The sequence below is a fragment of the Ambystoma mexicanum genome, chromosome 8 (genome assembly GCF_040938575.1).
Source record: "Ambystoma mexicanum isolate Mex_15411 chromosome 8, UKY_AmexF1_1, whole genome shotgun sequence".
NCBI lineage: Eukaryota > Metazoa > Chordata > Amphibia > Caudata > Ambystomatidae > Ambystoma > Ambystoma mexicanum.
In genome coordinates, this window is record NC_090929.1 from 474,800,878 (window position 1) to 474,814,343 (window position 13,466).

The window sequence follows — 13,466 nt, forward strand, 5'->3', positions numbered from 1 at the left end:
TCAGGAATTGGTTGATCTCGTCTTGCAGGTAGATGCACGACGATCAGAGCGTAGAGCTGAATTGGGGGTCTCTTCCCATCCTACTCTTGCTAGTACTCCTGCTTCCAGTACAGAAGAACCTATGCAAGTGGGAGGTATACCTAGTCCTATCACAACATCAGAGAGGGAACGTAGAAGGGTGGACAATGCATGCTTTTATTGTGGCACCACTGGACATATTGTGAAAGAGTGTCCTCGACGTCCCAAGAAGAGCCAGGTTTTTCGGATGGCTCGACCTTAGATCCGGAGAACAGGTCGAGTGTCCCGTCATCATCTCCGGGTACCTCTCTTGCCTTTGCTCGTGTCCAACCCGTCTCTGTAAAGGCTACTCTATGTCCCTCTACAGGCCTTCTTCATGCAGTCAATATCATCATTGATTCAGGTGCCACTGGTAATTACATAGATATTGATTTGGCCCATTCCCTCAACCTACCTTTAGTGGTAAAAACACGACCGGAACATGTCCAAGCCGTAGACGGCTCTGCATTGGTTTCTGGTCCTGTTAGACACCAAACTGCACCCCTCTTGTTGAACATACAAGAAACACACACAGAAACCATATGTTTTGATTTAATTACCACACCCCAATTCGGTATCATACTAGGAATTCCATGGTTACGTGAACATAACCCACTGATCAATTGGCAGTCAGGCACTGTACGCTTCGAGTCCGAAGTCTGTCAGAATTACTGTCTCCCGGTCCATCAAGCCTCTGACACACCTTCTCGGGCCTTAGGAGCATTAGCTCAACTCACTGTTGATGATCCAGAGATTGTTCAGTCGCATACTGTTGGGGGGTTGGTGTCTGGGATTCCGCCCGAGTACAATGCATTCGAATCGGTTTTCGATCGGGGCTCTTCCGAGGTACTTCCTCCACATAGACCATATGACTGCCCAATCGAAATACTTCCTGATTCCGCTATCCCTTCGGGCAGGATCTATTCTTTGTCCCCTTCGGAGGAACAAGCATTGAAAGAGTATGTACAGAACGCCTTACGTTTAGGGCACATCCGTCCCTCCACTTCACCAGCAGCAAGTCCCATATTCTTTGTACCCAAGAAGGAGGGGGATTTACGCCCTTGTGTGGATTATCGACGTCTTAACGCTATCACAAAAAAGGAAAGATATCCAATCCCGTTAATCACCCCACTTCTGGACCATTTAACTCATGCTTCCGTTTTCACCAAGCTTGACCTACGTGGCGCATACAATTTAGTACGCGTTCGCGAGGGAGACGAGTGGAAAACGGCTTTCTGTACTCGTTACGGCTTGTACGAATATTTAGTCATGCCTTTTGGCCTATGTAATGCCCCAGCCACATTCCAACGATTCATGAATGACATATTCAGGGATATTCTGGACGTTTACATGGTTGTGTATTTGGACGACATCTTAATCTTTTCTCGTGATCTTGATAACCATGTAAAGCATGTTCGAGAAGTACTATCCCGTTTGAGAGAACATTCCTTATTTGCCAAACCTGAGAAATGTCAGTTCCATAAAACTTCTGTTGAGTTTCTGGGTTTCCATATCACCCCTGGGGCGTTATCCATGAACGAATCTAAGGTCAAAGCAGTATTAGATTGGCCAGTACCTCAAACACTCAAGTCCTTGCAGGCCTTTTTGGGATTCGCCAACTTTTATAGACGTTTCATTTCTTCTTTTTCCACAATTGTTGCGCCGCTCACGGCTCTGACTAGTCCTCAGGTACCCTATCATTGGCACGGGGAACATCAGGAGGCTTTTGAGGCTCTGAAAACTGCTTTCACTACCGCACCGGTACTCCAGCACCCCAATCCTGATCTTCCGTTCATAGTAGAGGCAGATGCCTCTTCTTTTGCTCTTGGTGCGGTATTGTCACAAACGTGTCCTACTACAGGCAAATTACATCCAGTGGCATACCATTCCCGTAAGTTCTCCAGTACTGAGACTCATTACACTGTTACGGAGAAAGAACTCTTGGCTGTCATGGATGCCTTTCGTGTTTGGCGCCATAATCTTCTGGGGGCCAAACATCCCATCACGGTATACTCAGATCACCGGAATTTACAGGATCTGGCCTCATTGAAGTGCATTAATAGCAGACGGGTCCGATGGCATCTTTTCTTTTCCTCTTTTGATTTTCGTATTATGCATCGTCCTGGCACTGCACATGGAAAAGCAGACGCCTTGTCACGTTCCCCAGGGGGGGTTGTGTTGCCAACCTTTCCTGACACTGTTCTCGGAAAGAGTCATGTGATTTGTCTTTGTACACCTTCATTGTCGTTATTAGACTCGGTCCGATCTTGGACTAGCAATCACTCCGACCAGTTGCGAGAATGGGACCCCGTGTTTTCTGATGGGTTGCCTTTCGTACATGAACGTCTATTCCTTCCCACACCTGACACTCGTAATCTGGCCCTTGAGTGGTCTCATGATGCCCCTTTTAATGCCCATCCCGGTCAAGAGCGCACTTTAGATCTTCTTAAGCGCTGGTGTTGGTGGCCCTCTATGAAGCGCGATGTAGACTGCTATGTCAATTCATGTGCAGTGTGTGCTCAGGCTAAACATCGGAGAGGCCGACCGGTTGGGTTGCTACTTCCGCTTCCAGTTCCTCCCAGGCCTTGGCATACACTGACTATGGATTTCGTTACCGATCTCCCCAAATCACGAGGCTTTGACTCCATCTGGGTAGTGGTGGACACGTTTACAAAAATGGCTCGTTTTGTCCCTGTTCATGTTATTCGGCCTCCCTTCGGTCATTATATCCGATCGAGGATCACAGTTCACCTCTCGGTTTTGGAGGTCTTTGACTAAATTGTTGGGCATTGATACCAGGTATTCTTCGGCATATCATCCTGAGACCGATGGGCAGACCGAAAGGACGAATCAATCTATGGAGCAGTATCTTCGCTGCCTTATATTGCAACATCAGACCTCCTGGTTGGCCGTTTTGCGGCTTGCTGAGTTCGCGTACAATAACGCGGCTCATTCAGCTACAGGTTATTCTCCTTTCTACGCCCTCTACGGCCAACATCCCAAGGTCTTGCCAGTCCCTGATGCTTCTAGTTCTTCGAATCCTGCGGCCACGACGTGTCTTAGGGATCTGTCTGCTGTACATGCTAGTACTGTGGTGCATCTCACGGAAGCGAAGACTGCCATGAAGGCCCGTGTGGATGGCAAACGTCTGGCTGCTCCCCCTCTGGTGGTGGGTTCTAGGGTCTGGTTGTCTTCACGTCACCTTCGCCTAGTGGGTTGCCGGAAACTGCTACCTCGTTTTGTCGGCCCGTATGTAGTCTCACAGGTAGTGAATCCGGTGGCTTTTCGTCTAGTGCTTCCTAGTTCTTGGCGTATCCATCCTGTCTTCCATGTATCCCTCCTCAAGCCTTGCCCCGATTCTGTCCGCCTTCGTACCCCTGTTGCACCGGTGCCCCTGTCCTCTCCTGATGTCTTTGAGGTGTCGGCCATTTTAGGGTCCCGATGGTTTAGGGGTAGGCTCCAATATCTGGTGGATTGGAAGGGTTACGGCCCGGAGGAGCGTTCATGGGTTTCCGCCTTGGATCTGAACGCCCCTCGGCTGGTGGCCCGCTTCCATAAGGATCATCCGTCCTGCCCACGGGGTCGTGGGCCGTTGGGGGGGGGCTATGTTAGACGATCCTCTGCACACCAGTTCACTACACATCAGAACACTGCTCACATTTCTCCACCATCCCCTCCCACGGTTCCAGGCTCAGGTGATTCGGTTAACCCAAAGAACCGGAAACCCCGTACCAGCTTTGGTGTACGGGCTCGATTGTAACCCTTTCTGCATTGGCAATTGCCTTGGAGAGCGTATAGCAGAAGGGGCGGTGTTACGTCACCACGTCGGTCACGTGATCCAGAGTCACGTGTCCTTGTTGGACGTCACATGATCCAGAGACGTCACATGACTCCCAGACACACAGTATAAAGGTCTGAGAGACAGAACACTCATTGCTTCTCAGCTGGCTTCAGACCCTGTTTGGCGTTACTACTTGCTCCTTGCTATCTTGATCACGGAACTCTACCTCGGACTCCCTCGGACACCCCTTTTGTACCTTTGCTTGGAACTGTTGACCTGTTGCCGGATTTTGGACTTCACCTCGACTTGCCTTTGGATCATCCCTGGTTACCTTGCTGAACTTCTACGCCCTTTCCCTTCTTGGGATTCAAGTCAAGCCCTCTCTCCTACAGGTGGCTAGCCCTTCATCCACGCTAACCTGCGGTTCTACCATTCCAGGGACCGCCGCATCAACTGAGTCTCGAACCTCTCTACTAGGTTACCTGGGTTACCCTTACACCAGATAGGTAAGACATTTTAGATCCTTTTGTTTATCTGACTGTGTTGTGATTGCCTGGTACTTAACCCCGTTCCTTCTCGACAGCAGCATCGGTGTTCCAGAGGCTCCGTGGATCTGGGAAGACATCTCCCACCTGTGGCCTCAAAGGTCGCACAGCGGGTTTCTATTAAGTTCCCCTGTGCGTCACTTGGGGAGAGAGGACTCATCGGTCTACACGACACTCAAGTCAGAACAGATATCTTCGTCCGACAGTGTAGATTCCGAGCTCTCCCCCTCCCCGACTCCTCACCTTCTTCTTCCTTCCAAGAACCCTTCTTTTCCTTTCTTCGTGATAGCACCTTTTTTTTATGTAGATAGGGCAGACCCCGGGAGGAAGCCACCGTGCCCCCCAAAAAGGGAGACCAAGGGGCCCCTCCCCCAGGAACGACCAGGAGGGGAAAAAGCCCTTGGGCACAAAAAAACACTGTGCTATCGCCGGGTGCTTTGGAGGAGTGGAACCAGGAATCCTTGTAGGGTGAGAGCTGGTGGAAAGTGTCTGGAGAAAACACGTGGGAGTGAACCCCCCGGGGACACAGGCAGTCCAGTAAGCGGTCCGAGGAACTGGTACACGTGAGGCTAGAAGTGGAAGTAACAAAACGGTAAGCAAAGGCAGTCCAGGGGAACAAGCAGGAGACTGGTACACGGTAGGTCACAGCAAACTTATCCGAGTGGTAGGCGAGAGCAAATCCAATGGACAAAGCAGGGAACTGGTACACGGACGGGACGGAGCAGAGCGAGAGGCAGAAGGATACAGGAGGACGGAGCAAGCGGAACAAAGGCGGTAAGTGAAGATGGGAAGGAGGGAGGGTAAGCGAGTTGGAAGGAGGGCAGAGGATGCGGGCGAGAGAAGCAAGCCAAGGGAGCGAGAGAAGGGCAGCAGAAACAGCGGAGGCTCGAAGGATGAACAGAGAGGGAGCCGGACTGGGTGCGAGGACCCAACTGGCGGAAAAAACGAGTAACCCAGAAGAGAGCAAAAGAGAGCAAGCAACTCAGAGCTAACGGGACGAAACCGGAAGCGTTGCGACGCGTCCGTGACCCGGAAGTGGCTGGTTAAAACACCAGGCCGCGGAGCGCTCAACCAATGAGAACAGAAGGAAAGTGAAACCAGGAAATAGAGGGCGTGACAGAAAGCTGCTGGCGGACGGGACTAAGTTCCGCATCGCCAGCGGCTCCATAGACGCCAGGAACTCGGCGACATGACAGGAAAAGACATGTGCAAAATTGTTTTTAGTTTGCTGGATTGGTTGAGTCTAGAGAAAGTTTCATCCAGAGTGGGAGGGTACAATCTCGATTTGAATGGGGGAGGGGTTGAACACTGGAGCAAAGACGCACAGAATTATTGATAGTGCTAATACATTTTTTGAGTATGGACTTAGGAAGCTAATCAGTTCACAGGGGACAAGTCATGCAGAGACCCTATCCTAAAATTGGATACCAACAGTGTGTAAAACTTCTCACTAAGTGGAATTTAAGAAGTATATTATACAGTGCTGAAATGAGAGGACAGTAGGCAGTGTGGTGTGTTGGAGGAAGGAGTCAGACTCTTTGAGGACATTTCTAAACTACTTCTAATGATAAGAAAATGGTTTAGCTACCCCTATTCTAAAGGGGTTTCCCTACCTACCTAAAGGAACTAAAGTTGCTTGTCAGTCGGCAGGAAGTCCCAAAGAAAAAAGGTCCTCCGTTCTAATCCACTTCTACCCTGACCCTACCACTAAGAAACTAAACTTACAGGAGATTGTCTTGATTCTTCTGATATACCAGTCTTTTCCAGTGGCTTCTTTATATCAATGTCTTTATTCTGGTTGTTATTGATCTAGCAGAATCTTCAGTAATAGCCTCCCTTTATTTTTTGAGTTAACTCTTGTAGTTCCTCTACAACATTCTTGGATTTGATATTCTCTTTAAGGAGGTATTTAGGCCAACCTTCCTCTTGATACTTTCTCAATTGTTGGTTGGAGGTTTTAGACCTCCCACTGTCTATTGATCCAGGTTCACTTAGCTTGGTTGTGGTTTCTGCCCACTTGATATTTCCCCACGTATGGATTGTCTCTTTATCCCAACTTTCTGTATTTGACAGACTTGACTGTCCTCCTCGGTTACCAGACTTTATGTCGCAGTTTCTTCTTTTTGCAGCTTGTTGCTGATATATAATATTTTCCCTTTTGTATTGGGTTCTGGTTTGGAACCTTCATAGACTTCCTATCCAGGATTATTCAGTTCCCTCCTTCTCCTATTCAATTCCCTCCATACAGTTCTAATTTCATAGGTTTATTTTAAGTAACTCTTTGTGAGTACTGGGACAAGTTCCTCTTCTAGTGTTCTGTGGCCCCGGTGAACTCCCACTTCTCCTGTTCTCCCTGTTCCTTCTCTGCATGTTGGGGAACGTTGCATGCTTTTGCGTATGCTCGTGTGCTTTTCTCTGGTACTGGGTTTCTCATTCCCGCTCGCGTTCCCAATGACTCCTTTATTCTGCATGCTTGTTGGTATCCCGTTCTCAGCTTCCCTTACGTCGTATATGGACTTTGCCACTTTGAAGTTGCTCACGCTTCCAGTTACCTTCTCGAAAAGTCACGGCGTGTTTGGTAGGGTGCCCTGCACACCACAGTAGAGACGTGGTCTCGCCACCACCTGCAGCACGACTCTGCTTTCCTGCAGTACAATGTTTCTCCCGTTTTCGGGCATTCACCCACTCTTCGATAGTCACAGGCTCTGCAACTGTTTTCTGGTCCGCCTCCTCCAGGCGTGTTCAAGTCGGGGAGCTTCCCCGGCATAGGATACTCTCTGCTTCTCTAGCATTTGCCCCCCGTCCCAGTTAAGTATGTGTTTTCTCTTAAAGAGAAAGTCTAATTTCCCTCTTCAGGCTGGTATGTTCCAGCATTACCTCAGCCAATTAGTCTTTTTAGCAATTAGTCCCATGTATACTACTAGGCTGGGTGTTCTAGAGAGTTCCTCATAGGAACAGGAGTCCTTGTCCCCTAAAGGGGAGTTTCTTCCAGTGCGGTCCCACTTGCCAGACCCCGAGTGTGGGTCTTGCAGAGCGGGCTTACCTCCCTAACCTCAAAGGGAGAGGCTCCCCCTGGGTAGAAGGGACGAAAACCTTCCATTCCCAACAGCAGTTAAACCTGCAAGTAGAAAAGCAGCGCTCAATCGCTTATCAAAGAGAGGTAAGAAATATCTGTCATAAGAGTTGTATGCTTGAATCACTAAAGACCTAATGCAAATTGGGCTTGGTGATCATTCCTTTTTTTCACAAGCCACACCCTAACATTAAAGCATTTATTTGTAATCCTGAACCACATGTAGTCACTCGGACAACCTCAACGTTTGGATACAAGGGTAAAATGCTTTAATTCCCATCTGTCATCCTCCTCGTTCCCTGAGATATTTCCTCACCAAGCCTGAATTTTAGAATATGACTGACTCAAAGGGGAAGCTAGGTCAGCAGAGGCATCCATAGAGATGTATGTACTTTGGAATGCACTTTGGAAGGAAGTTCTACTAATTCAGAATGTATTTTCAAAAGAAATGACTAAAAATATTAGTACTACAATTGCTATGTTTATAATTAAATATTTACTTTCTAATCTTCATTTCTTTCCTATAAATGTAATCATGTAGTATAAAAAAACGTTTTTTCTTTTTACATTAACCAAACTTGAAATTCTTAGATTTTATACTATCGCAATGCAACCGGGCATGTTCTGACTTTAGTAAATAAAACTTGCCATCTTGAATGCTCCACACATAATATAATAATTGTGTATGACTGTAGTCTTCCATGTCATGTTGCTATTAAGTCTAATAAATTAAAATATGCATCGAGGTCAACAAAAATATTCTAACTATATAATCGGTAATGTCATATATGATGTAATTATTGATCTCATGCCATGCATAATGTAATTAGTGACACCATCAGTTATGTAATGTATGATGGAATTAGTGATGTCATCAGTGATGTCATCATTGTGGTCATACACTGCCCACTAGGGTCATAAAGTTAAGGTGGACTTTCTTGAAATGTGAGTGCTGAATTTCAGTGGTTTTGTTGTGATAAATCTGATCATCTTAAGTCTCTTAACCAGGGTTTTTTCAAATGTCAAAGGTTGTGTTGCTATTTTTCTCACGTTAAATGTGATAAACTTAATTCTGTTAACTGAAGTTTGTTCACTGAATTTCAAGGGTTTTGTTATACTATAGTTTCTCTAAAGCCCACTAGCCATTTCCCTCAGCCGTGGTCAATGTAATGTTGCAACAATAGGTTTCTTTGGGCCCACTAGCCATGGCCTTCGGAATTAAAGCCTTATGATGTGAAAAAGGTCCTTATCAGTTCAGGAGGATATCTGTGTGACCATGAAGAGCCGTATTACTTCAGGAAAAGCCACATAAGGTCAAGAAAAGTCATGGAAGTTCAGAATAGCTGCTGCTTTCAGAAAGATCCAAACAGGTTCAGAAGAATGCTAAAGGTTCATAGTGAGGTGACCTCAGGAAGACCCCAGACATTTCTGAAATCCTGCCTAACCACCCTTGTGCATGCAGCCAGTAATGCCCAGCTTACTTGTAGGACCGAGGTCAGTGCCTGAAATCTTTAATGCCAATTTTCCTGTGATGCCAGAGCCTAACCCCCGCAATCAGTGTTGCCCAGCTTGCTTTGATAGCCCGCCCTGGAGCTTCCAGGCCGTTGTGACTGTAGTTCAACTACCTGGAGCCTCCAACTGCATTCTTTCCCATGACATACAAGCTTTGTACCCAAAGTCAGTATTGATTGATGCGCTTGTGGTATACGGATCTGTCTGGTATATGTGGTTAGCAATGACCAGTTTGCCCACATCACATGGGACAGGTGCCTGAAGTCACTTTGCTGGCCTGCTGCCATGTTCATCTTACCTGCAATACCTCAGCCTGCTAAATGCAGCCAGTAATGTCTAGTTTGCTTTTGGTACCCCAGCCAGGTGCCTGTAGTCAGTAATGACCATTGTGCATTTTATACCCAACGGCCTGCAGCTGGCAATGCCCAGTTTACATGCGTTAGCCTGATATCATGCCTGTAGACAACAATGTTTTGCATGTGGTACACCAGCCTGGTGCCGTGGTCAGTCACAGCTAGTTTGGATGTGGCAGCTGGGACTGGAATCTGCAGCCAGTACTACCCAGCTTTCCCGAGGCACCTTGGCCGAGTGCCTGCAGCTTGTAATGGCCAATTTAGCTCTGGTACTTTCAGGCAGTACGTCCATCTTCCCCATGGTACCCCAACTCGGTGCCTGTACTTTGCAATGCTCAATGTCCCTCCCAGATCCCCCAGTGAATAGAGGCAATAATGTGAAAGGGTAGTGGACGATACTTACTCTTTCACAAAGATGTGCAGCTGCTGCCGGACGGACCGCTGCGCCTGATCAAACAGAATCTGATGGGAGAAAATATAAACAGAATATCAATGGATTGTGGGCAGAATTACAGGAAAAGGTGGCAATTCCAAGGAGTGGTCATGATCGATGGCCAGTATAGGTGCCATACATCCTCATTCAGCCGTAGAGCATAAGCCAATCACCACATGGCATCAAGTGTTCAACAATCCTAACGACATGGACAAACATCACCAAGCTGCAGTGCCTTTGCTCTTTATCCATCACACAGCAGGTTTTCATTTCTTTCCTTTAAGCATCTCATTGTTTTTTGCTCTCCCATCAAACACACATTGTATTTCACATGTTCCTCTTTTGCGCACTCACTCACAAAGTCTACCTTTCGATCCTCTGTGTCTTCTATGCCTGCCTACCAGCTATGCATGTTGCATTTCTTTTATCTACCAAATGTTCTCCTTCAACTTCACAAACAACTGAATGCATTTCTCTTCGCACACCATCCTTTCTCTCTTGTCATTACATGGTCTAGCAAATCGACCAATCCTTTGGTAGAGCTCCCTGATTTTTGCATTCTCTGGCTGGTAGCAATGGTAAATAATCATACTGGTGACCGCTATTGCTGTAATTGTTCTGTGTTCTGTCATCGTGAATGCAATGTATGGTATGTTTCAAACTATGTTCTACTGGTAAACTAATTGGGGGCAGCCAAGGACTACCGGGTGGTCACGCAGCTTTTTGAATGTGCACCAGTGGCAGTTTACTGCATTACAAAAACCAAGCAGCATAACGCATCATAAACTACCTAACCTGTAAAACTGCTTGATACAGCATAGCGTTTGTCACCCCTTAAATCCCAGTTCTCTATTTCTTGATTAGTTTTATTCATGTGCTACCCAAGCAGACCTGAATCCTCATCAGCCCTCCAAGGTGTAAGTGATGCATGCAGGTTCCCTGATTTATCCCATTGTGGACATTTTGGGGTGCACCCTGCAGCCACCTTTTAAGACTTAGGGAGGGTTTTTGGAAGGTTGTTGCTGTTTGCAAATATTTCTGACAAGAGCATGGTCAGGGCCCACAGAGACACAATTGTAGCTAGCGTAACTTGTGGGTGGTGACGAAAGTAGGCACGCATGCCAACACTCAGCTGGGAACTTAACATCTTAAAAAGTTTGCCTACGGTTACTTAGATATCTCACAACTGTAACGGGGAACCCAAGACCACAGTGCACACCCTTTAGTTGCAATAGGGCTCATTGCCGCAGTTCCCAGAACCATGCTTTTCTTTATGGCCTTGTACACCAGTGTCCCAGAACACCCAAGATCAGTCAAATTTGGCATTTTTTGCTATACATAACATTTGACGTGTGGAATCCTATCGTCTTTATTTGCATAAGCATGAGCCAGTGCACCCATATCAGTGGTCGAAGTGAGCGGGAGCAGGTGGGAGGGGGCTCCTCTACTTTTTTAAAATTATGATTTACTGATTCCATACTTTTCTTTTAAAAATAAACTGTTCCGGAATGGTTTTGTTTTAAAATAAGTGTAGGAAGAAGTTGCACTACACTGAACGTTCTCTTAAAGAGCAGGTGCATGTGTTTGGGGGTTGGTATTGTGTGTGGGAGGGGGCATGGTGATGGTGTTTCTGGGGAGTGGGTGAAGGACAGCAGGGAACATAGTTCCACTACTTCTTTTTGTACACTTCGACCACTGACCCATATATACTTTTTAATTCTGTGTCTAGCTACTTTCACTGAAAGTGCCCAGAAGCATCCAAATAGGACGCTTTAGTCAATGGTAGGTCAATAAACTCCCCTATTCACGTTCCACGCAGAATTGGACCATTTAGTCACTCCTCTACAGCTTACTTGAACCATTTCCACATCTCCAATCTATTTTCTGGTGGTGGTAAAACAAGTTTAGCACAGAGATGTCATGTCCTAACTCGCTCAATGTACACTTCTTTGCATCTTTCTCTCTCACCCTCCTGCACCTGCCTTTCTACTCTGCTACTGCTTCACACTGTCCTATCTGACCAACTAAGGCTGCTGGAGAGGACAGTGTGAAGCCTGCACTACCCCACAGGGGGTGACTTTGGAGGTTACAGATCTTCCCCATGCCAAATAAACCTAATTCCTTCAAGGCAATGATTACGCACAGCTTGAGCCTATCACACAGCCACACCCTTGCTAATGGCACTGTGTATCAACATTCTATCAGCCAGCTAGCGTTTTGCACACTAATGTTGATTTACTCTGCCTCGCCACACTCGAATCAGCACTCTGCAGTCCACACACAGACACTTGATCAATAACTCCCCAAGTAGAGTCAGAATTCACCAACCTACATGTTCAGAGGGCATTGCTTGCCCTAGTGCAAATGGTTCTACGTATTTTCATAGACCGCAAGCATTTTGTTCATGCACTTTTGGTCGACATGAATTCAACCCTTTTTTTTAATATTTTTTTTTTCTTTTTTTTTAAATGGTGGAGTCCTTCCCCACAGATCCCCCATCGCACACATCGGCCGCTTCATCCCCCTACTCCCTTACTCCACATACACATATACCTATGTATTTCTATGCATATGTAATTGGTCAATTTCGATCAAAGGTGCACAAACAAAATGCGAACTGGCGAACTGTAAATTGTTGTCTGTGGAAATAGGTATTATGGTGCTAATAGCATTCTGTGTTAGTACTAGGGCAAAAGTTGTCCTGGTGCAAAACGACATTGCAATAATTTGGCATTTTTTGACCAAGTGCTAATACCATGCAAACCCGTACTTGCACGAGTTCCAGGTTTCTGTAATCTGGCCTTTGGTGTGATCCTTGGTGTGATCCGTTGGTGAATAAAAGACTCTTTACAATAGATTTACATTTAACGCTGTAAGATGATTTGGAAAGCCCCTCCCCTTTCAGCAACTACTGAACTACTGGACTCCCAATGAAGTGAGGACTACTTTCTTAATTCTGGAAGTACTGCCCGAAGAATCGGTTAGGGTGTTTGATGTACAGACACTTAACCTAGAAAAGCAATGTCCCCCAGGGCTATAAACTGTAACCAATACCAATTTCCTTCAAACAAAGTGTGTGTGTTTGGGTAAGTGCGTGCGGAAAGACCCTAGCCCTAACTTTGTTTGCTCTTCTCAAAGCTGAGCTGTGATCTGGTATATTATGCCAAACTGAAGTGATTGTGGTGGGTGCATTCCCCTTAGACCCCCGACCACAGACAACCGTCTCCCTTAATCTGGAACCTTTCCTAATAATCTCCTACTTTGCAAATGGATTCTCTTAATGTCTGGATACTGAATCCTTTTCTAATTTTGTAAAATACTTTTCTGCAATCAGGCCGCCTTAAAATGTTCATTGAATCCCCAAACAGCTCCTCATCACGGCTTTAGCCTCAATTTTATATGGCATCTTTCTTCAGTGCCCTTGACTATCAAGGAGACTGGCAGATTCACAACTAACGGAAAGTAAACTACAGAACTATGACTCTATGGCAAAAAGGGGAGTTTTATGCTTCACGTTCTTTACTTTCTTTGAGTAGCGAACAAATGCGATGTATTCCAGCAACCTTGGGAGCCTTCTGTAGTTTCTGCACATATTTTGAACTTTTGTTAATACAAGATACAAGTTCTGTAGCCACTCAGCAGTGAATAACCACGTATCCCGTTATGGCCGCTTTCTATTTTGCATCTTTTTTTGAAGCAGGATAAGTGGCTT

At 46.3% G+C, this 13,466-nt stretch overlaps 1 protein-coding gene across 3 annotated transcripts in view; it reads right to left on the reverse strand.

Moving 5' to 3' along the window:
- Window positions 1-13,466, reverse strand: part of ACAP3 (ArfGAP with coiled-coil, ankyrin repeat and PH domains 3) — a 738,004-nt gene that overhangs the window by 402,416 nt on the left and 322,122 nt on the right. For all 3 annotated transcript variants that reach the window (XM_069610099.1, XM_069610101.1, XM_069610100.1), the window contains exon 5: window positions 9,725-9,783. In XM_069610099.1, coding sequence (XP_069466200.1) covers window positions 9,725-9,783 — 59 coding nt within the window. The remainder of the gene's footprint in view (window positions 1-9,724; window positions 9,784-13,466) is intronic.